Source organism: Somniosus microcephalus, chromosome 20 (assembly GCF_052327205.1).
Source record: "Somniosus microcephalus isolate GS21.2 chromosome 20, FLI_Smic_1.0, whole genome shotgun sequence".
In the NCBI taxonomy this organism is placed as follows: Eukaryota; Metazoa; Chordata; class Chondrichthyes; order Squaliformes; family Somniosidae; genus Somniosus; species Somniosus microcephalus.
Genome location: NC_141006.1, coordinates 1,814,869 through 1,839,680, shown reverse-complemented (window position 1 = coordinate 1,839,680; position 24,812 = coordinate 1,814,869). Strand labels below are relative to the sequence as shown.

Sequence of the window (24,812 nt, the reverse complement as noted above, 5' to 3'; positions counted from 1 at the left end):
CTCCTCACTGTGACCCCTCGCCTCACTGTGACCCCGCGCCTCACTGTGACCCCGCGCCTCACTGTGACCCCGCTCCTCATTGTGACCCCTCGCCTCACTGTGACCCCGCTCCTCACTGTGACCCCGCTCCTCACTGTGACCCCGCGCCTCACTGTGACGCCGCTCCTCACAGTGACCCCTCACCTCACTGTGACCCCTCTGCTCACTGTGACCTCGCTCCTCACTGTGAACACTCGCCTCACTGTGACCTCTCGCCTCACTGTGACCCCGCTCCTCACTGTGACCCCTCGCCTCACTGTGACCCCGGTCCTCACTGTGACCTCGCGCCTCACTGTGACCCCTCGCCTCACTGTGACACCTCGCCTCACTGTGACCCCTCGCCTCACTGTGACCCCTCGCCTCACTGTGACCCCTCGCCTCACTGTGACCTCGCTCCTCACTGTGACCCCTCGCCTCACTGTGACCCCATCCTCACTGTGACCCCTCGCCTCACTGTGACCCCGCTCCTCACTGTGACCCCTCGCCTCACTGTGACCCCTCGCCTCACTGTGACCCCTCGCCTCACTGTGACCCCTCGCCTCACTGTGACCTCGCTCCTCACGGTGACCCCGCTCCTCACTGTGACCCCTCGCCTCACTGTGACCTCGCTCCTCACTGTGACCTCGCTCCTCACTGTGACCTCGCTCCTCACTGTGACCTCGCTCCTCACTGTGACCCCGCGCCTCACTGTGACCCCGCTCCTCACTGTGACCTCGCGCCTCACTGTGACCCCTCACCTCACTGTGACCCCTCGGCTCACTGTGACCCTTCGTCTCACTGTGACCCCTCGTCTCACTGTGACCCCTCGTCTCACTGTGACCGCTCGCCTCACTGTGACCTCGCTCCTCACTGTGACCCCTCGCCTCACTGTGACCGCTCGCCTCACTGTGACCGCTCGCCTCACTGTGACCGCTCGCCTCACTGTGACCTCGCTCCTCACTGTGACCCCTCGCCTCCGTGACCCCTCGACTCACTGTGACCTCGCTCCTCACTGTGAACCCTCGCCTCACTGTGACCCCTCGCCTCACTGTGACCCCGCGCCTCACTGTGACCCCTCGCCTCACTGTGACCTCGCTCCTCACTGTGACCCCGCGCCTCCGTGACCCCTCGACTCACTGTGACCCCTCGACTCACTGTGACGCCTCGCCTCACTGTGACAACGCTCCTCACTGTGACCCCTCTCCTCACTGTGACCTCGCTCCTCACTGTGAACACTCGCCTCACTGTGACCCCTCGCCTCACTGTGACCCCGCTCCTCACTGTGACCCGTCGCCTCACTGTGACCCCTCTCCTCACTGTGACCCCGCGCCTCACTGTGACCCCTCGCCTCACTGTGACCCCGCGCCTCACTGTGACCCCTCGGCTCACTGTGACCCCGCGCCTCACTGTGACCCCTCGGCTCACTGTGACCCTGCTCCTCACTGTGACCCCTCGCCTCACTGTGCCCCCGCGCCTCACTGTGACCCCTCAGCTCACTGTGACCCCGCGCCTCACTGTGACCCCGCGCCTCACTGTGACCCCGCTCCTCACTGTGACCCCACTCCTCATGTTGACCCCGCTCCTCACTGTGACCCCTCGCCTCAGTGTGACCCCGCTCCTCACTGTGACCTCGCGCCTCACAGTGACCCTGCTCCTCACTGTGACCCCTCGCCTCACTGTGACCCCTCGCCTCACTGTGACCCTGTTCCTCACATTGACCCCGCGCCTCACTGTGACCCCGCTCCTCACTGTGACCCCTCTCCTCACTGTGACCCCTCGCCTCACTGTGACACCGCTCCTCACTGTGACCCCTCGCCTCACTGTGACCCCGCTCCTCACTGTGACCTCGCGCCTCACTGTGACCCCGCTCCTCACTGTGACCCCGCGCCTCACTGTGACCCCGCTCCTCACTGTGACCCTGCTCCTCATTGTGACCCCTCGCCTCACTGTGACCCCGCTCCTCACTGTAACCCCGCTCCTCACTGTGACCCCGCTCCTCACTGTGACCCCGCTCCTCACTGTGACCCCTCACCTCACTGTGACCCCTCTGCTCACTGTGACCTCGCTCCTCACTGTGAACACTCGCCTCACTGTGACCCCTCGCCTCACTGTGACCCCGCTCCTCACTGTGACCCCTCGCCTCACTGTGACCCCGCTCCTCACTGTGACCCCGCTCCTCACTGTGACCCCTCGCCTCACTGTGACCCCTCGGCTCACTTTGACCCCTCGGCTCACTGTGACCCCTCGCCTCACTGTGACCCCTCGCCTCACTGTGACCCTGCGCCTCACTGTGACCCCGCTCCTCATGTTGACCCCGCTCCTCACTGTGGCCCCTCGCCTCAGTGTGACCCCGCTCCTCACTGTGACCTCGCGCCTCACTGTGACCCTGCTCCTCATTGTGGCCCCTCGCCTCACTGTGACCCCTCGCCTCACTGTGACCCCTCGCCTCACTGTGACCCTGCTCCTCATGTTGACCCCGCTCCTCACGGTGACCCCGCGCCTCACTGTGACCCCGCTCCTCACTGTGACCCTGCTCCTCATTGTGACCCCTCGCCTCACTGTGACCCCGCTCCTCACTGTGACCCCTCGCCTCACTGTGACCCCGCGCCTCACTGTGACGCCGCTCCTCACAGTGACCCCTCACCTCACTGTGACCCCTCTGCTCACTGTGACCTCGCTCCTCACTGTGAACACTCGCCTCACTGTGACCCCTCGCCTCACTGTGACCCCGCTCCTCACTGTGACCCCTCGCCTCACTGTGACCCCGGTCCTCACTGTGACCTCGCGCCTCACTGTGACCCCTCGCCTCACTGTGACACCTCGCCTCACTGTGACCCCTCGCCTCACTGTGACCCCTCGCCTCACTGTGACCCCTCGCCTCACTGTGACCTCGCTCCTCACTGTGACCCCTCGCCTCACTGTGACCCCCTCCTCACTGTGACCCCTCGCCTCACTGTGACCCCGCTCCTCACTGTGACCCCTCGCCTCACTGTGACCCCTCGCCTCACTGTGACCCCTCGCCTCACTGTGACCTCGCTCCTCACTGTGACCCCTCGCCTCACTGTGACCACTCGCCTCACTGTGACCCCGCTCCTCACGGTGACCCCGCTCCTCACTGTGACCCCTCGCCTCACTGTGACCTCGCTCCTCACTGTGACCCCTCGCCTCACTGTGACCCCTCGCCTCACTGTGACCTCGCGCCTCACTGTGACCCCTCACCTCACTGTGACCCCTCGGCTCAGTGACCCCTCGTCTCACTGTGACCCCTCGTCTCACTGTGACCGCTCGCCTCACTGTGACCTCGCTCCTCACTGTGACCCCTCGCCTCCGTGACCCCTCGACTCACTGTGACCTCGCTCCTCATTGTGAACCCTCGCCTCACTGTGACCCCTCGCCTCACTGTGACCCCGCGCCTCACTGTGTCCCCTCGCCTCACTGTGACCTCGCTCCTCACTGTGACCCCGCGCCTCCGTGACCCCTCGACTCACTGTGACCCCTCGCCTCACTGTGACGCCTCGGCTCACTGTGACAACGCTCCTCACTGTGACCCTGCTCCTCACTGTGACCCCGCGCCTCACTGTGACCCCTCGCCTCACTGTGACCTCTCTCCTCACTGTGACCCCTCGCCTCACTGTGACGCCTCGCCTCACTGTGACCCCGCTCCTCACTGTGTCCCCTCGCCTCACTGTGACCCCTCTCCTCACTGTGGCCCCGCTCCTCACGGTGACCCCGCTCCTCACTGTGACCTCGCGCCTCACTGTGACCCCTCGCCTCACTGTGACCCCGCTCCTCACTGTGACCTCGCGCCTCACTGTGACCCCGCTCCTCACTGTGACCCCTCGCCTCACTGTGACCTCTCTCCTCACGGTGACCCCGCTCCTCACTGTGGCCCCGCTCCTCACGGTGACCCCGCTCCTCACTGTGACCTCGCGCCTCGCTGTGACCCCGCTCCTCACTGTGACCTCGCTCCTCACTGTGACCCCGCTCCTCACTGTGACCCCTCGCCTCACTGTGACCACTCGCCTCACTGTGACCCCGATCCTCACGGTGACCCCGTTCCTCACTGTGACCCCTCGCCTCACTGTGACCCCGCTCCTCACTGTGACCCCGCTCCTCACTGTGACCCCTCTCCTCACTGTGACCCCGCTCCTCACTGTGACCCCGCTCCTCACTTTGACCCCTCGCCTCACTGTGACCTCGCTCCTCACTGTGACCCCTCGCCTCACTGTGACCCCTCGCCTCACTGTGACCTCGCTCCTCACTGTGACCACTCTCCTCACTGTGACCCCTCGCCTCACTGTGACCCCGCTCCTCACTGTGACCCCTCGCCTCACTGTGACCTCGCTCCTCACTGTGACCCCTCTCCTCACTGTGACCCCGCTCCTCACTGTGACCTCGCTCCTCACTGTGACCCCTCGCCTCACTGTGACCCCGCGCCTCACTGTGACCCCGCTCCTCACGGTGACCCCTCGCCTCACTGTGACCCCGCTCCTCACTGTGACCCCTCGCCTCACTGTGACCCCTCGCCTCGCTGTGACCCCGCTCCTCGCTGTGACCCCGCGCCTCACTGCGACCCCTCGCCTCACTGCGACCCCTCGCCTCACTGCGACCCCTCGCCTCACTGCGACCCCTCGCCTCACTGTGACCTCGCTCCTCACAGTGACCCCTCACATCACTGTGACCCCTCTCCTCAGTGTGACCTCGCTCCTCACTGTGAACACTCGCCTCACTGTGACCCCTCGCCTCACTGTGACCCCGCTCCTCACTGTGACCTCGCTCCTCACTGTGACCCCTCGCCTCACTGTGACCCCGCGCCTCACTGTGACCCCTCGCCTCACTGTGACCCCGCTCCTCACTGTGACCCCGCGCCTCACTGTGACCCCTCGCCTCACTGTGACCCCGCGCCTCACTGTGACCCCTCGGCTCACTGTGACCCCTCGCCTCACTGTGACCCCGCTCCTCACTGTGACCCCGCGCCTCACTGTGACCCCGCGCCTCACTGTGACCCCTCGCCTCACTGTGACCCCTCGCCTCACTGTGACCCCTCGCCTCACTGTGACCCCTCTCCTCAGTGACCCCACGCCTCACTGTGACCTCGCTCCTCAGTGACCCCTCGCCTCACTGTGACCCCTCGCCTCACTGTGACCCTGCTCCTCACTGTGACCCCTCGCCTCACTGTGACCCCGCTCCTCACTGTGACCCCTTGCCTCACTGTGACCCCACTCCTCACTGTGACCTCGCGCCTCACTGTGTCCCCGCTCCTCACTGTGACCTCGCGCCTCACTGTGACCCCTCGCCTCACTGTGACACCTCGCCTCACTGTGACCCCTCGCCTCACTGTGACCCCTCTCCTCACTGTGACCCCTCGCCTCATTGTGACCCCTCGCCTCACTGTGACCTCGCTCCTCACTGTGACCCCTCGCCTCACTGTGACCCCGCTCCTCACTGTGACCCCTCGCCTCACTGTGACCCCGCTCCTCACTGTGACCCCTCGCCTCACTGTGACCCCTCGCCTCACTGTGACCCCTCGCCTCACTGTGACCCCTCGCCTCACTGTGACCTCGCTCCTCACTGTGACCCCTCGCCTCACTGTGACCCCTCACCTCACTGTGACCCTGCTCCTCACTGTGACCCCTCGCCTCACTGTGACCCCGCTCCTCACTGTGACCCCTTGCCTCACTGTGACCCCTCGCCTCACTGTGACCCCGCTCCTCACTGTGACACCTCTCCTCACTGTGACCCCTCGCCTCACTGTGAACACTCGCCTCACTGTGACCCCTCGCCTCACTGTGACCCCGCTCCTCACTGTGACCCCTCGCCTCACTGTGACCCCGCTCCTCACTGTGACCCCGCTCCTCACTGTGACCCCTCGCCTCACTGTGACCCCTCGGCTCACTTTGACCCCTCGGCTCACTGTGACCCCTCGCCTCACTGTGACCCCTCGCCTCACTGTGACCCTGCGCCTCACTGTGACCCCGCTCCTCATGTTGACCCCGCTCCTCACTGTGGCCCCTCGCCTCAGTGTGACCCCGCTCCTCACTGTGACCTCGCGCCTCACTGTGACCCTGCTCCTCATTGTGGCCCCTCGCCTCACTGTGACCCCTCGCCTCACTGTGACCCCTCGCCTCACTGTGACCCCTCGCCTCACTGTGACCCCTCGCCTCACTGTGACCCTGCTCCTCATGTTGACCCCGCTCCTCACGGTGACCCCGCGCCTCACTGTGACCCCGCTCCTCACTGTGACCCTGCTCCTCATTGTGACCCCTCGCCTCACTGTGACCCCGCTCCTCACTGTGACCCCTCGCCTCACTGTGACCCCGCGCCTCACTGTGACGCCGCTCCTCACAGTGACCCCTCACCTCACTGTGACCCCTCTGCTCACTGTGACCTCGCTCCTCACTGTGAACACTCGCCTCACTGTGACCCCTCGCCTCACTGTGACCCCGCTCCTCACTGTGACCCCTCGCCTCACTGTGACCCCGGTCCTCACTGTGACCTCGCGCCTCACTGTGACCCCTCGCCTCACTGTGACACCTCGCCTCACTGTGACCCCTCGCCTCACTGTGACCCCTCGCCTCACTGTGACCCCTCGCCTCACTGTGACCTCGCTCCTCACTGTGACCCCTCGCCTCACTGTGACCCCCTCCTCACTGTGACCCCTCGCCTCACTGTGACCCCGCTCCTCACTGTGACCCCTCGCCTCACTGTGACCCCTCGCCTCACTGTGACCCCTCGCCTCACTGTGACCTCGCTCCTCACTGTGACCCCTCGCCTCACTGTGACCACTCGCCTCACTGTGACCCCGCTCCTCACGGTGACCCCGCTCCTCACTGTGACCCCTCGCCTCACTGTGACCTCGCTCCTCACTGTGACCCCTCGCCTCACTGTGACCCCTCGCCTCACTGTGACCTCGCGCCTCACTGTGACCCCTCACCTCACTGTGACCCCTCGGCTCAGTGACCCCTCGTCTCACTGTGACCCCTCGTCTCACTGTGACCGCTCGCCTCACTGTGACCTCGCTCCTCACTGTGACCCCTCGCCTCCGTGACCCCTCGACTCACTGTGACCTCGCTCCTCATTGTGAACCCTCGCCTCACTGTGACCCCTCGCCTCACTGTGACCCCGCGCCTCACTGTGTCCCCTCGCCTCACTGTGACCTCGCTCCTCACTGTGACCCCGCGCCTCCGTGACCCCTCGACTCACTGTGACCCCTCGCCTCACTGTGACGCCTCGGCTCACTGTGACAACGCTCCTCACTGTGACCCTGCTCCTCACTGTGACCCCGCGCCTCACTGTGACCCCTCGCCTCACTGTGACCTCTCTCCTCACTGTGACCCCTCGCCTCACTGTGACGCCTCGCCTCACTGTGACCCCGCTCCTCACTGTGTCCCCTCGCCTCACTGTGACCCCTCTCCTCACTGTGGCCCCGCTCCTCACGGTGACCCCGCTCCTCACTGTGACCTCGCGCCTCACTGTGACCCCTCGCCTCACTGTGACCCCGCTCCTCACTGTGACCTCGCGCCTCACTGTGACCCCGCTCCTCACTGTGACCCCTCGCCTCACTGTGACCTCTCTCCTCACGGTGACCCCGCTCCTCACTGTGGCCCCGCTCCTCACGGTGACCCCGCTCCTCACTGTGACCTCGCGCCTCGCTGTGACCCCGCTCCTCACTGTGACCTCGCTCCTCACTGTGACCCCGCTCCTCACTGTGACCCCTCGCCTCACTGTGACCACTCGCCTCACTGTGACCCCGATCCTCACGGTGACCCCGTTCCTCACTGTGACCCCTCGCCTCACTGTGACCCCGCTCCTCACTGTGACCCCGCTCCTCACTGTGACCCCTCTCCTCACTGTGACCCCGCTCCTCACTGTGACCCCGCTCCTCACTTTGACCCCTCGCCTCACTGTGACCTCGCTCCTCACTGTGACCCCTCGCCTCACTGTGACCCCTCGCCTCACTGTGACCTCGCTCCTCACTGTGACCACTCTCCTCACTGTGACCCCTCGCCTCACTGTGACCCCGCTCCTCACTGTGACCCCTCGCCTCACTGTGACCTCGCTCCTCACTGTGACCCCTCTCCTCACTGTGACCCCGCTCCTCACTGTGACCTCGCTCCTCACTGTGACCCCTCGCCTCACTGTGACCCCGCGCCTCACTGTGACCCCGCTCCTCACGGTGACCCCTCGCCTCACTGTGACCCCGCTCCTCACTGTGACCCCTCGCCTCACTGTGACCCCTCGCCTCGCTGTGACCCCGCTCCTCGCTGTGACCCCGCGCCTCACTGCGACCCCTCGCCTCACTGCGACCCCTCGCCTCACTGCGACCCCTCGCCTCACTGCGACCCCTCGCCTCACTGTGACCTCGCTCCTCACAGTGACCCCTCACATCACTGTGACCCCTCTCCTCAGTGTGACCTCGCTCCTCACTGTGAACACTCGCCTCACTGTGACCCCTCGCCTCACTGTGACCCCGCTCCTCACTGTGACCTCGCTCCTCACTGTGACCCCTCGCCTCACTGTGACCCCGCGCCTCACTGTGACCCCTCGCCTCACTGTGACCCCGCTCCTCACTGTGACCCCGCGCCTCACTGTGACCCCTCGCCTCACTGTGACCCCGCGCCTCACTGTGACCCCTCGGCTCACTGTGACCCCTCGCCTCACTGTGACCCCGCTCCTCACTGTGACCCCGCGCCTCACTGTGACCCCGCGCCTCACTGTGACCCCTCGCCTCACTGTGACCCCTCGCCTCACTGTGACCCCTCGCCTCACTGTGACCCCTCTCCTCAGTGACCCCACGCCTCACTGTGACCTCGCTCCTCAGTGACCCCTCGCCTCACTGTGACCCCTCGCCTCACTGTGACCCTGCTCCTCACTGTGACCCCTCGCCTCACTGTGACCCCGCTCCTCACTGTGACCCCTTGCCTCACTGTGACCCCACTCCTCACTGTGACCTCGCGCCTCACTGTGTCCCCGCTCCTCACTGTGACCTCGCGCCTCACTGTGACCCCTCGCCTCACTGTGACACCTCGCCTCACTGTGACCCCTCGCCTCACTGTGACCCCTCTCCTCACTGTGACCCCTCGCCTCATTGTGACCCCTCGCCTCACTGTGACCTCGCTCCTCACTGTGACCCCTCGCCTCACTGTGACCCCGCTCCTCACTGTGACCCCTCGCCTCACTGTGACCCCGCTCCTCACTGTGACCCCTCGCCTCACTGTGACCCCTCGCCTCACTGTGACCCCTCGCCTCACTGTGACCCCTCGCCTCACTGTGACCCCGCTCCTCACTGTGACACCTCTCCTCACTGTGACCCCTCGCCTCACTGTGACCACTCGCCTCACTGTGACCCCGCTCCTCACGGTGACCCCACTCCTCACTGTGACCCCTCGCCTCACTGTGACACCTCTCCTCACTGTGACCCCTCGCCTCACTGTGACCTCGCTCCTCACTGTGACCTCGCTCCTCACTGTGACCTCGCTCCTCACTGTGACCCCGCGCCTCACTGTGACCCCGCTCCTCACGGTGACCCCACTCCTCACTGTGACCCCTCGCCTCACTGTGACCTCGCTCCTCACTGTGACCTCGCTCCTCACTGTGACCTCGCTCCTCACTGTGACCTCGCGCCTCACTGTGACCCCTCACCTCACTGTGACCCCTCACCTCACTGTGACCCCTCGGCTCACTGTGACCCCTCGTCTCACTGTGACCCCTCGTCTCACTGTGACCCCTCGTCTCACTGTGACCGCTCGCCTCACTGTGACCTCGCTCCTCACTGTGACCCCTCGCCTCCGTGACCCCTCGACTCACTGTGACCTCGCTCCTCATTGCGAACCCTCGCCTCACTGTGACCCCTCGCCTCACTGTGACCCCGCGCCTCACTGTGACCCCTCGCCTCACTGTGACCTCGCTCCTCACTGTGACCCCGCGCCTCCGTGACCCCTCGACTCACTGTGACCCCTCGCCTCACTGTGACGCCTCGCCTCACTGTGACAACGCTCCTCACTGTGACCCTGCTCCTCACTGTGACCCCGCGCCTCACTGTGACCCCTCGCCTCACTGTGACCTCTCTCCTCACTGTGACCCCTCGCCTCACTGTGACGCCTCGCCTCACTGTGACCCCGCTCCTCACTGTGTCCCCTCGCCTCACTGTGACCCCTCTCCTCACTGTGGCCCCGCTCCTCACGGTGACCCCGCTCCTCACTGTGACCTCGCGCCTCACTGTGACCCCTCGCCTCACTGTGACCCCGCTCCTCACTGTGACCTCGCGCCTCACTGTGACCCCGCTCCTCACTGTGACCCCTCGCCTCACTGTGACCTCTCTCCTCACGGTGACCCCGCTCCTCACTGTGGCCCCGCTCCTCACGGTGACCCCGCTCCTCACTGTGACCTCGCGCCTCACTGTGACCCCGCTCCTCACTGTGACCTCGCTCCTCACTGTGACCCCGCTCCTCACTGTGACCCCTCGCCTCACTGTGACCACTCGCCTCACTGTGACCCCGATCCTCACGGTGACCCCGCACCTCACTGTGACCCCTCGCCTCACTGTGACCCCGCTCCTCACTGTGACCCCGCTCCTCACTGTGACCCCTCTCCTCACTGTGACCCCGCTCCTCCCTGTGACCCCGCTCCTCACTCTGACCCCTCGCCTCACTGTGACCTCGCTCCTCACTGTGACCCCTCGCCTCACTGTGACCCCTCGCCTCACTGTGACCTCGCTCCTCACTGTGACCACTCTCCTCACTGTGACCCCTCGCCTCACTGTGACCCCGCTCCTCACTGTGACCCCTCGCCTCACTGTGACCTCGCTTCTCACTGTGACCCCTCTCCTCACTGTGACCCCGCTCCTCACTGTGACCTCGCTCCTCACTGTGACCCCTCGCCTCACTGTGACCCCGCGCCTCACTGTGACCCCGCTCCTCACTGTGACCCTGCTCCTCACTGTGACCCCTCGCCTCACTGTGACCCTGCTCCTCACTGTGACCCCTCGCCTCACTGTGACCCCGCTCCTCACTGTGACCCCTTGCCTCACTGTGACCCCTCGCCTCACTGTGACCCCGCTCCTCACTGTGACACCTCTCCTCACTGTGACCCCTCGCCTCACTGTGACCACTCACCTCACTGTGACCCCGCTCCTCACGGTGACCCCACTCCTCACTGTGACCCCTCGCCTCACTGTGACCTCGCTCCTCACTGTGACCTCGCTCCTCACTGTGAGCTCGCTCCTCACTGTGACCCCGCTCCTCACTGTGACACCTCTCCTCACTGTGACCCCTCGCCTCACTGTGACCACTCGCCTCACTGTGACCCCGCTCCTCACGGTGACCCCACTCCTCACTGTGACCCCTCGCCTCACTGTGACCTCGCTCCTCACTGTGACCTCGCTCCTCACTGTGACCTCGCTCCTCACTGTGACCCCGCGCCTCACTGTGACCCCGCTCCTCACGGTGACCCCACTCCTCACTGTGACCCCTCGCCTCACTGTGACCTCGCTCCTCACTGTGACCTCGCTCCTCACTGTGACCTCGCTCCTCACTGTGACCTCGCGCCTCACTGTGACCCCTCACCTCACTGTGACCCCTCACCTCACTGTGATCCCTCGGCTCACTGTGACCCCTCGTCTCACTGTGACCCCTCGTCTCACTGTGACCCCTCGTCTCACTGTGACCGCTCGCCTCACTGTGACCCCTCTCCTCACTGTGACCGCTCGCCTCACTGTGACCCCTCTCCTCACTGTGACCTCGCTCCTCACTGTGACCCCTCGCCTCACTGTGACCGCTCGCCTCACTGTGACCGCTCGCCTCACTGTGACCTCGCTCCTCACTGTGAACCCTCGCCTCACTGTGACCCCTCGCCTCACTGTGACCCCGCGCCTCACTGTGACCCCTCGCCTCACTGTGACCTCACTCCTCACTGTGACCCCGCGCCTCCGTGACCCCTCGACTCACTGTGACCCCTCGCCTCACTGTGACCCTGCTCCTCACTGTGACCCCTCGCCTCACTGTGACCCCGCTCCTCACTGTGACCCCTTGCCTCACTGTGACCCCTCGCCTCACTGTGACCCCGCTCCTCACTGTGACACCTCTCCTCACTCTGACCCCTCGCCTCACTGTGACCACTCGCCTCACTGTGACCCCGCTCCTCACGGTGACCCCGCTCCTCACTGTGACCCCTCGCCTCACTGTGACCTCGCTCCTCACTGTGACCCCGCGCCTCACTGTGACACCTCTCCTCACTGTGACCCCTCGCCTCACTGTGACCTCGCTCCTCACTGTGACCTCGCTCCTCACTGTGACCTCGCTCCTCACTGTGACCCCGCGCCTCACTGTGACCCCGCTCCTCACGGTGACCCCACTCCTCACTGTGACCCCTCGCCTCACTGTGACCTCGCTCCTCACTGTGACCTCGCTCCTCACTGTGACCTCGCTCCTCACTGTGACCTCGCGCCTCACTGTGACCCCTCACCTCACTGTGACCCCTCACCTCACTGTGATCCCTCGGCTCACTGTGACCCCTCGTCTCACTGCGACCCCTCGTCTCACTGTGACCCCTCGTCTCACTGTGACCGCTCGCCTCACTGTGACCCCTCTCCTCACTGTGACCGCTCGCCTCACTGTGACCCCTCTCCTCACTGTGACCTCGCTCCTCACTGTGACCCCTCGCCTCACTGTGACCGCTCGCCTCACTGTGACCGCTCGCCTCACTGTGACCTCGCTCCTCACTGTGAACCCTCGCCTCACTGTGACCCCTCGCCTCACTGTGACCCCGCGCCTCACTGTGACCCCTCGCCTCACTGTGACCTCGCTCCTCACTGTGAACCCTCGCCTCACTGTGACCCCTCGCCTCACTGTGACTCCTTGCCTCACTGTGACCCCGCTCCTCACCGTGACCCCGCTCCTCACTGTGACCTCGCTCCTCACTGTGACCTCGCTCCTCACTGTGACCCCGCTCCTCACGGTGACCCCTCGCCTCACTGTGACCCCGCGCCTCACTGTGACCCCGCTCCTCACTGTGACCCCGCGCCTCACTGTGACCCCTCTCCTCAGTGACCTCGCTCCTCACTGTGAACCCTTGCCTCACTGTGACCCCTCGCCTCACTGTGACCCCGCTCCTCACTGTGACCTCGCTCCTCACTGTGACCCCTCGCCTCACTGTGACCCCGCGCCTCACTGTGACCCCGCTCCTCACTGTCACCCCGCGCCTCACTGTCACCCCTCGCCTCAGTCACCCCTCTCCTCACTGTGACGCTTCGCCTCACTGTGACGCCTCGCCTCACTGTGACCACGCTGCTCACTGTGTCCCCTCGCCTCACTGTGACCCCTCTCCTCACTGTGACCCCTCGCCTCACTGTGACCCCGCTCCTCACTGTGACCCCTCGCCTCACTGTGACCTCGCTCCTCACTGTGACCCCTCGCCTCACTGTGACCCCGCTCCTCACTGTGACCCCTCGCCTCACTGTGACCCCGCTCCTCACTGTGACCCCTCTTCTCACTGTGACCCCCTCGCCTCACTGTGACCCCGCGCCTCACTGTGACCTCGCTCCTCACTGTGACCCCTCGCCTCACTGTGACCCCGCGCCTCACTGTGACCCCTCGCCTCACTGTGACCCCGCTCCTCACTGTCACCCCGCTCCTCACAGTGACCCCGCGCCTCACTGTCACCCCTCGCCTCACTGTGACCCCTCTCCTCACTGTGACGCCTCGCCTCACTGTGACCACGCGCCTCACTTTGTCCCCTCGCCTCACTGTGAACCCTCTCCTCACTGTGGCCCCGCTCCTCACGGTGACCCCGCTCCTCACTGTGTCCCCTCGCCTCACTGTGACCCCGCTCCTCACTGTGACCTCGCTCCTCACCGTGACCCCGCGCCTCACTGTGACCCCTCGCCTCACTGTGACCCCTCGCCTCACTGTGACCCCGCGCCTCACTGTGACCCCTCGCCTCACTGTGACCCCTCGCCTCACTGAGACCCCGCGCCTCACTGTCACCCCGCGCCTCACTGTCACCCCGCGCCTCACTGTGACCCCTCGACTCACTGTGACCCCTCGCCTCACTGTGACCTCGCTCCTCACTGTGACCCCGCGCCTCACTGTGACCCCGCTCCTCACTGTGACCCTGCTCCTCACTGTGACCCCGCGCCTCACTGTGACCCCTCGCCTCACTGTGACCTCTCTCCTCACTGTGACCTCTCGCCTCACTGTGACCCCTCTCCTCACGGTGACCCCGCTCCTCACTGTGACCCCTCTCCTCACTGTGACCCCGCTCCTCACTGTGGCCCCGCTCCTCACGGTGACCCCGCTCCTCACTGTGACCTCGCGCCTCACTGTGACCCCGCTCCTCACTGTGACCCCGCGCCTCACTGTGACCCCGCGCCTCACTGTGACCCCGCTCCTCACGGTGACCCCGCTCCTCACTGTGACCCCTCGCCTCACTGTGACCCCGCTCCTCACTGTGACCCCGCGCCTCACTGTGACCCCGCTCCTCACTGTGACCCCTCGCCTCACTGTGACCCCGCTCCTCACTGTGACCCCTCGCCTCACTGTGACCCCTCGCCTCACTGTGACCCCGCTCCTCAGTGACCTCGCTTCTCACTGTGACCCCTCGCCTCACTCTGACCCCGCTCCTCACTGTGACCCCGCTCCTCACTCTGACCCCTCGCCTCACTGTGACCTCGCTCCTCACTGTGACCACTCTCCTCACTGTGACCCCTCGCCTCACTGTGACCTCGCTCCTCACTGTGACCCCTCTCCTCACTGTGACCCCGCTCCTCACTGTGACCTCGCTCCTCACTGTGACCCCTCGCCTCACTGTGACCCCGCGCCTCACTGTGACCCTACTCCTCACTGTGAACACTCGCCTCACTGTGACCCCTCGCCTCACTGTGACCCCGCTCCTCACTGTGACCTCGCTCCTCACTGTGACCCCTCGCCTCACTGTGACCCCGCGCCTCACTGTGACCCCTCGCCTTACTGTGACCCCTCGCCTCACTGTGACCCCTCTCCTCACAGTGACCCCTCGCCTCACTGTGACCCCGCTCCTCACTGTGACCTCGCGCCTCACTGTGACCCCGCTCCTCACTGTGACCTCGCGCCTCACTGTGACCCCGCTCCTCACTGTGACCTCGCGCCTCACTGTGACCCCTCGCCTCACTGTGACACCTCGCCTCACTGTGACACCTCGCCTCACTGTGACCCCTCTCCTCACTGTGACCCCTCGCCTCACTGTGACCTCGCTCCTCACTGTGACCCCTCGCCTCACTGTGACCCCTCGCCTCACTGTGACCACTCGCCTCACTGTGACCCCTCTCCTCACTGTGACACCTCGCCTCACTGTGACCCCTCGCCTCACTGTGACCTCGCTCCTCACTGTGACCCCTCTCCTCACTGTGACCCCTCGCCTCACTGTGACCCCTCGCCTCACTGTGACCTCGCTCCTCACTGTGACCCCTCGCCTCACTGTGACCCCTCGCCTCACTGTGACCACTCGCCTCACTGTGACCCCGCTCCTCACGGTGACCCCGCTCCTCACTGTGACCCCTCGCCTCACTGTGACCTCGCTGCTCACTGTGACCTCGCTCCTCACTGTGACCCCGCGCCTCACTGTGACCCCGCGCCTCACTGTGACCTCGCTCCTCACTGTGACCCCTCGCCTCACTGTGACCCCTCGCCTCACTGTGACCCCTCGCCTCACTGTGACCCCGCTCCTCACTGTGACCTCGCTCCTCACTGTGACCCCGCTCCTCACTGTGACCTCGCGCCTCACTGTGACCCCTCACCTCACTGTGACCCCTCGGCTCACTGTGACCCCTCGGCTCACTGTGACCCCTCGTCTCACTGTGACCGCTCGCCTCACTGTGACCCCTCTCCTCACTGTGACCTCGCTCCTCACTGTGACCCCGCGCCTCCCTGTGACCCCTCGACTCACTGTGACCCCTCTCCTCACTGTGACGCCTCGCCTCACTGTGACCCCGCTCCTCACTGTGACCCCTCGCCTCACTGTGACCTCTCTCCTCACTGTGACCCCTCGCCTCACTGTGACCCCTCTCCTCACTGTGACCTCGCTCCTCACTGTGACCCCGCGCCTCCCTGTGACCCCTCGACTCACTGTGACCCCTCGACTCACTGTGACCCCTCTCCTCACTGTGACCACTCGCCTCGCTGTGACCCCGCTCCTCACGGTGACCCCGCTCCTCACTGTGACCCCGCTGCTCACTGTGACCCCGCGCCTCACTGTGACCCCGCTGCTCACTGTGACCCCGCGCCTCACTGTGACCCCGCGCCTCACTGTGACCTCGCTCCTCACTGTGACCCCTCGCCTCACTGTGACCACTCGCCTCACTGTGACCCCGCTCCTCACGGTGACCCCGCTCCTCACTGTGACCCCTCGCCTCACTGTGACCTCGCTCCTCACTGTGACCTCGCTCCTCACTGTGACCTCGCTCCTCACTGTGACCCCGCTCCTCACTGTGACCCCGCTCCTCACTGTGACCTCGCGCCTCACTGTGACCCCTCGCCTCACTGTGACCCCTCACCTCACTGTGACCCCTCGGCTCACTGTTACCCCTCGGCTCACTGCGACCCCTCGTCTCACTGTGACCCCTCGTCTCACTGTGACCGCTCGCCTCACTGTGACCCCTCTCCTCACTGTGACCTCGCTCCTCACTGTGACCCCTCGCCTCACTGTGACCTCACTCCTCACTGTGACCCCTCGCCTCACTGTGACCTCGCTCCTCACTGTGAACCCTCGGCTCACTGTGACCCCGCGCCTCACTGTGACCCCTCGCCTCACTGTGACCCCTCTCCTCACTGTGACCCCGCTCCTCACTGTGTCCCCTCGCCTCACTGTGACCCCTCGCCTCACTGTGACCTCGCTCCTCACTGTGACCCCTCGCCTCACTGTGACCCCGCGCCTCACTGTGACCCCTCGCCTCACTGTGACCCCTCTCCTCACTGTGACCCCGCTCCTCACTGTGTCCCCTCGCTTCACTGTGATCCCTCGCCTCACTGTGACCCCGCTCCTCACTGTGTCCCCTCGCCTCACTGTGACCCCTCTCCTCACTGTGACCCTGCTCCTCACTGTGACCCCGCGCCTCACTGTGACCCCTCGCCTCACTGTGACCTCGCTCCTCTCTGTGACCCCTCTCCTCACTGTGACCCCGTGCCTCACTGTGACCCCTCGCCTCACTGTGACCCCGCTCCTCACTGTGACCCCTCGCCTCACTGTGACCCCGCTCCTCACTGTGACCTCGCGCCTCACTGTGACCTCGCTCCTCACTGTGACCCTGCTCCTCATTGTGGCCCCTCGCCTCACTGTGACCCCGCTCCTCACTGTGACCCCTCGCCTCACTGTGACCTCGTTCCTCACTGTGACCCCTCGCCTCACTGTGACCCCTCGCCTCACTGTGACCCTGCTCCTCACTGTGACCCCGCGCCTCACTGTGACCCCTCGCCTCACTGTGACCCCGCGCCTCACTGTGACCCCGCTCCTCACTGTGACCCCGCTCCTCATGTTGACCCCGCTCCTCACTGTGACCCCTCGCCTCACTGTGACCCCGCTCCTCACTGTGACCCCGCTCCTCACTGTGACCTCGCTCCACACTGTGACCCTGCTCCTCATTGTGGCCCCTCGCCTCACTGTGACCCCTCGCCTCACTGTGACCCCGTGCCTCACTGTGACCCCGCGCCTCACTGTGACCCCTCAACTCACTGTGACCCCTCGCCTCACTGTGACGCCTCGCCTCACTGTGACCCCGCTCCTCACTGTGTCCCCTCGCCTCACTGTGACCCCGCGCCTCACTGTGTCTCCTCGCCTCACTGTGACCCCTCGCCTCACTGTGACCCCGCGCCTCACTGTGACCTCTCGCCTCACTGTGACCTCGCTCCTCACGGTGACCCCTCGCCTCACTGTGACCCCTCTCCTCACTGTGACCTCGCTCCTCACTGTGACCCCTCGCCTCACTGTGACCCCGCGCCTCACTGTGACCCCTCGCCTCACTGTGACCCCGCTCCTCACTGTGACCTTGCTCCTCACTGTGACCCCGCGCCTCACTGTGACCCCGCTCCTCACTGTGACCCCTCGCCTCACTGTGACCTCGCTCCTCACTGTGACCCCTTGCCTCACTGTGAGCCCTTGCCTCACTTTGACCCCTCGCCTGACTGTGACCCCTCGCCTCACTGTGACCTCGCTCCTCACTGTGACCCCTCGCCTCACTGTGGCCTCGCTCCTCACTGTGACCCCTCTCCTCACTGTGACCCCTCGCCTCACTGTGACCCCTTGCCTCACTGTGACCCCGCTCCTCACTGTGACCCCGCCTCACTGTGACCCCTCGCCTCACTGTGACCCCTCGCCTCACTGTGACCCCTCGCCTCACTGTGACCCCGCTTCTCACTGTGACCCCACTCCTCACTGTGACCCCGCTCCTCACTGTGACCTCTCACCTCACTGTGACCTCGCTCCTCACTGTGACCCCTCGCCTCACTGTGACCCCGCTCCTCACGGTGACCCCTCGCCTCACGGTGACCCGTCGCCTCACTGTGACCCCTCACTTCACTATGACCCCTGGGACTCCCCTCTCCTCACTGTGACCCCTGGGGACACCCCTCTCCTCACTGTGACCCCTGGTGAGCCCCTCTCCTCACTGTGACCCCTGGGACTCCCCTCTCCTCACTGTGACCCCTGGGGACACCCCTCTCCTCACTGTGACCCCTGGGGACCGCCCTCTCCTCACTGTGGCCCCTGGTGAGCCCCTCTCCTCACTGTGACCCCCGGGGCTCCCCCCTCTCCTCACTGTGACCCCTGGGGAGCCCCTCGCCTCACTGTGACCCCTCCTCACTGTGACCTCCCTTGCCCGATCCCTCCACCCTGTCTCCCTCAGACACACGTACATCCTACCCCTCCGACAATCAGCACTTCTCCTGACCCACAATGTGCCATCGCCCTTTCAGTCGTCTCGACCAACATGGCAAACACCGTTTCCTAGAAACACACGGACATATTCAGGTCAGAGGTCAGCAGAGATAAAGCATCCTGTAAAGTTTGTAACACTGCGATGGGGACTGCAGTCGTTGTGACAATGATGGAGATTAGCAGCTCACTTTACAAATCGAGGGATGGCGACAGACAGTGGTGACATGGACCATAAACAGTGCGGGATGGAGGAGAGGAGGCAGGAAGTGGTGCTCTGCATCTTGTAGATGGTGCACACTGCAGCCACGGTGCGCCGGTGGTGGAGGGAGTGAATGTTTAAGGTGGTGGATGGGGTGCCGATCAAGCGGGCTGCTTTGTCCTGGATGGTGTCGAGCTTCTTGAGTGTTGTTGGAGCTGCACTCATCCAGGCAAGTGGAGAGTATTCCATCACACTCCTGACTTGTGCCTTGTAGATGGTGGAAAGGCTTTGGGAGTCAGGAGGTGAGACACTCGCCACAGAATACCCAGCCTCTGACCTGCTCTTGTTGCCACAGTATTTATGTGGCTGGTCCAGTTCAATTTCTGGTCAATGGTGACCCCCCCAGGATGTTGATGGTTGGGGGATTCGGTGATGGTAATGCCATTAAATGTCAAGGGGAGGTGGTTAGACTCTCGCTTGTTGGAGATAGTCGTTGCCTGGCGCTTCTGTGGCACGAATGTTACCTGGCACTTAGCAGCCCAAACCTTGATGTTGTCTAGGTCTTGCTGCAAATGGGCATGGACTGCTTCATTATGAGGAATAGCAAATCAGTGAGCTCTCTCTCTGTATCCCCGTGTGTATCTCTGGGCACTCATCATCTTTAACCTGTTTAGCTGTTTCTGGGATTCACCGCTCGGGTCTGGTGGCCATCTTACCTGCAGTGAGAAGCAGAGGTCCTCAGGTGAGCACTTCCCAGCAGCCACCATCCGATGTGCAGCTTCCTAAAGAGTAAATAATCATCGGGCTAAATCAATCAGTAGCTCACACGTGTCCAGTGCCTTTAACCCAGTGAAACATCGCAAGGCGCTGCACAGGAGCGTAAATCAGACACAATTTGCCACCGGACCAGCTGGACATGCTGCTCTCCCGCCACAGAGACAGTGTTGAAGCTGCAGTGACAGTCTCCTAGATTTGACAATAAAAACGGCAAAACAGGCTGTGGTCGGATGAGACAAGGTTCGCTGGTGTGTGAGCGGGCGCGAGAGTCTGAGAGAGAGAGCGCGTGAGAGTGAGCGCGAGAGCGAGAGAGACAGATTGAGAGCTAGAGAGTGAGATAGAGAGAGCGAGGGAGAGCGCGAGAGAGAGCGCGAGAGAGAGAGCGAGAGAGCGAGCGAGAGAGCGAGCGAGAGAGAGAGCGAGAGACAGATTGAGAGCGAGAGAGTGAGATAGAGAGTGAGATAGAGAGAGCGAGACAGAGAGCGAGAGAGAGAGCGCGAGACAGAGAGCGAGAGAGAGCGAGAGAGGAAGGGCGCGAGAGAAAGCGCGAGAGAGCGCGAGTGAGAGCACGAGAGATAGAGCGTGAGCGCGAGCGCGAGAGGGAGCGCGAGAGGGAGCGCGAGAGAGAGCGCGAGTGAGAGAGCACGAGAGATAGAGCGTGAGCGCGAGAGGGAGCGCGAGAGGAAGCGCGAGAGGGAGCGCGAGAGAGAGCGCGAGAGAGAGCGCGAGAGACAGAGCGCGAGAGAGAGAGCGCGAGAGGGAGCGCGAGAGGGAGCGCTAGAGGGAGCGAGAGAGAGAGCGCGAGAGAGAGAGCGCGAGAGAGAGCGCGCGAGAGAGAGAGAGAGAGAGCGAGAGAGAGCGCGCGAGAGAGAGCGAGAGAGTGAGCGAGAGAGAGAGCGAGAGAGAGAGCGAGAGAGAGAGCGAGAGAGAGCGAGAGAGAGCGAGAGAGAGCGAGAGTGCGCGGGAGAGAGCGAGAGTGCGCGGGAGAGAGCGAGAGTGCGCGGGAGAGAGCGAGAGAGAGAGAGTGCGCGGGAGAGAGCGAGAGAGAGCGAGGGAGCGAGAGAGTGCACGGGAGAGAGCGAGAGAGAGAGAGAGCGCGACAGAGGGAGAGAGAGCGAGAGAGCACGAGCAAGAGAGCGAGAGAGCACGAGCAAGAGAGCGAGAGAGAGCGCGAGAGAGAGCGAGAGAGCGAGAGAGAGAGCGAGAGAGAGAGAGCGAGAGAGAGAGCGAGAGAGAGAGCGCGGGAGAGAGCGCGAGAGACAGAGCGCGAGAGAGAGAGCGCGCGAGAGAGCGAATGCGAGAGAGCGAGAGAGAGGGCGCGAGAGAGACAGCGCGAGAGAGAGAGCGCGAGAGAGAGCGCGAGAGAGAGAGCGCGAGAGAGAGAGCGCGAGAGAGAGCGAGAGACAGACTGAGAGCGAGAGTGAGACAGAGAGCGAGATAGAGAGAGCGAGACAGAGAGCGAGAGAGAGCGCGAGACAGAGAGCGAGAGAGAGCGAGAGAGGAAGGGCGCGAGAGAAAGCGAGAGAGAGCGCGAGTGAGAGAGCACGAGAGATAGAGCGTGAGCGCGAGCGCGAGAGGGAGCGCGAGAGAAAGCGCGAGAGCGTGAGTGAGAGAGCACGAGAGATAGAGCGTGAGCGCGAGAGGGAGCGCGAGAGGGAGCGCGAGAGAGAGCGCGAGAGAGAGCGCGAGAGGGAGCGCGAGAGGGAGCGAGAGAGAGAGCGCGAGACAGAGCGCGAGAGACAGAGCGCGAGAGAGAGAGCGCGAGAGAGAGCGCGAGAGAGAGCGAGAGAGAGCGCGCGAGAGAGCGAGGGAGCGAGAGGGAGCAAGAGAGAGCGCGAGAGAGAGAGCGAGAGAGTGCACGGGAGAGAGCGAGAGAGAGAGAGAGCGCGAGAGAGGGAGAGAGAGCGAGAGAGCACGAGCAAGAGAGCGAGAGAGAGCGCGAGAGAGAGCGCGAGAGAGAGCGCGGGAGAGAGCGCGAGAGAGAGCGCGAGAGACAGAGCGCGAGAGAGAGAGCGCGAGAGAGAGCGCGAGAGAGAGCGCGAGAGAGCGAGAGAGAGCGCGAGAGGGAGCGCGAGAGGGAGCGCGAGAGAGAGCGCGAGAGAGCGCGAGAGAGAGAGCGCGCGAGAGAGCGAATGCGAGAGAGCGAATGCGAGAGAGGGCGCGAGAGAGACAGCGCGAGAGAGAGAGCGCGAGAGAGAGAGCGCGAGAGAGCGCGCGAGAGAGAGAGCGCGAGAGAGAGAGCGCGAGAGAGCCCAAAAGAGAGAGAGAGAGAGCTATGACCTTATTAAATCAATGTATCTGAAAAACAAATGCGGGGTCAAAATTGGAGACAAACGCACCGATTTCTTCACCCAGAGAAGAGGCGTCCGACAGGGCTGCAATTTGAGCCCGACCCTGTTCAACATATACATAAATGAATTAGCAGACATGCTGGAGCAAAGCGAGTCACCAGGTCTCCGTCTCCTTGATGGAGAAGTGAAATCCCTGTTCTATGCAGACGACCTGGTTCTGCTGTCTCCCACAGAACAGGGATTACAGCAACAACTAGACCTACTCGACAAATACTGCCAAAATTGGGCTCTAACAGTAAATCTAAAGAAAACCAACATCATGATTTTTCAAAAAAGGCCCAGATGTCAGGAAAACAAATACCAATTTACCCTCAGTGATACCGCTATAGGACACACTATGAGCTACACCTACCTTGGTCTAACTATTACAGCATCAGGGAGCTTCAGCATAGCAGTGAATGCACTAAAAGAAAAAGCCCGAAGAGCCCTATATGCAATAAAAAGAAAATTCTACAACATCCAAATCCCAATCAAAATCTGGCTCAAAATATTTGACAGCATAATCCTGCCCATTGCACTGTACGGTAGTGAAGTATGGGGCCCGCTAAATCACCAAAGCTACACTAAATGGGAAAAACACACAATAGAAGCCCTACATGCAGAATTCTGCCGAAGCATCCTTCGCACCCAAAGAAAAACGCCAACAAATGCATGCAGAGCCGAACTAGGCAGATACCCACTGATAATAAACATCCAAAAACGAGCACTAAACTTCCTAAATCACCTCAAATCTAGCTCCCCAGACACCCTTCATTTCAAAGCCTTTCAGACCCAAGAGCTAAACCCAGAAAAGAGTCCCCTGAGTCAGCTGCTACTGAAACTAAGTACTCAGCCGGACCCTGACCAGCCCCAGACCAACACAGCCGTCCAAACACCAATCCGAGTGAACCAAATCATTAAACAATGCAAAGAAACCTACCTGGAACATTGGAACAAAATAACCGAAAGCCAAAGCAGATTAGAATGTTACCGGGCCCTAAAAAGAGATTATAAACTGGCAGACTACCTCACGACCATCAGAGACACAAAACAGAGACAGACCCTCACCAGGTACAGACTAAGCGACCACCAACTGGAAATTGAAAAAGGCAGATACAAGAAATCCTGGCAGCCTAGAGAGAATAGAATATGCGATCAATGTCTGGCCGGCGAGGTTGAAACAGAAATGCATTTCCTCCTAAAATGCGAAAAATTCAACACATCAAGAAACATATTATTCAACAAGCTAAGCCAAACAACCCCAGATTTCAAGGAATTGGATGACCTGTCAAAATTGAGATTAGTCCTGGGAGAAGGAGACAGACCATACCTTGGGGCCAAATATGTAACAACATGTCACAACCTGAGGACTGTTTAAAAGTAAGACTGTTTAAAATTAATATTGTTTAAAAGTAATATTGTATGTACCCAACAAATGTCAAATCGATTGACACCTACAGAATGTTGGAAAACTGTACCTTTTTGCTATGTAAGCTTTGGCAATATGGTTCTCTGTAAACTTTCATGCCAATAAAGCATTTGAATTGAATTGAATTGAATTGAATTGAATTGAATTGAGAGCGAGAGAGCGCGCGGGAGAGAGTGCGAGAGAGAGCGCAAGAGAGAGAGACAGAGAGCGAGAGAGCGCGCGGGAGAGAGTGCGAGAGAGAGACAGAGAGCGAGAGAGTGCGCGGGAGAGAGAGCGAGAGCGCGAGAGAGAGAGCGAGGGAGAGAGAGCGAGGGAGAGAGAGCGAGAGAGCGCGAGAGAGAGCGCGCGAGAGCGCGAGAGAGAGCGCAAGAGAGAGAGAGCGAGAGAGTGCGCGGGAGTGCGAGAGAGAGCACGAGAGAGCGCGCAAGAGAGAGCGCGCGAGCGAGCGCGAGAGAGAGCGTGAGAGAGAGCGTGAGAGCGCAAGAGAGAGCGCGAGAGAGAGCGTGAGAGCGCGCAAGAGAGAGAGAGCGAGAGAGTGCGAGAGAGAGAGCGAGAGCGAGGGAGAGAGAGCGCGAGGGAGAGAGAGCGCGAGGGAGAGAGAGCGCGAGGGAGAGAGAGCGCGAGGGAGAGCGAGGGAGAGAGAGCGAGGGAGAGAGAGCGAGGGAGAGAGAGCGAGGGAGCGAGAGCGCAGGAGAGAGAGCGAGGGAGAGAGAGCGAGGGAGAGAGCGCGAGGGAGAGAGCGCGAGGGAGAGAGAGCGCGAGAGAGAGAGCGAGGGAGAGAGAGCGAGGGAGAGAGAGCGAGGGAGAGAGCGAGAGAGCGAGCGAGAGAGCGAGCGAGAGAGCGAGAGAGAGAGCGAGAGACAGATTGAGAGCGAGAGAGTGAGACAGAGAGTGAGATAGAGAGAGCGAGACAGAGAGCGAGAGAGAGCGCGAGAGAGAGCGCGAGACAGAGAGCGAGAGAGAGCGAGAGAGGAAGGGCGCGAGAGAAAGCGAGTGAGAGCACGAGAGATAGAGCGTGAGCGCGAGCGCGAGCGCGAGAGGGAGCGCGAGAGAGAGCGCGAGTGAGAGAGCACGAGAGATAGAGCGTGAGCGCGAGAGGGAGCGCGAGAGAGAGCGCGAGAGAGAGCGCGAGTGAGAGAGCACGAGAGATAGAGCGTGA

The 24,812-nt window shown here is 62.8% G+C and overlaps 1 protein-coding gene across 2 annotated transcripts in view; it reads right to left on the bottom strand.

The window, feature by feature from the left end:
• osgep (O-sialoglycoprotein endopeptidase) overlaps positions 1-24,812 on the bottom strand; it is a 173,797-nt gene that overhangs the window by 14,451 nt on the left and 134,534 nt on the right. For both annotated transcript variants that reach the window (XM_085962286.1, XM_085962288.1), the window contains exons 6-7: positions 19,834-19,899; positions 18,897-18,987 (exon numbers count right to left, since the gene is read on the bottom strand). In XM_085962286.1, coding sequence (XP_085818412.1) covers positions 18,897-18,987; positions 19,834-19,899 — 157 coding nt within the window. The remainder of the gene's footprint in view (positions 1-18,896; positions 18,988-19,833; positions 19,900-24,812) is intronic.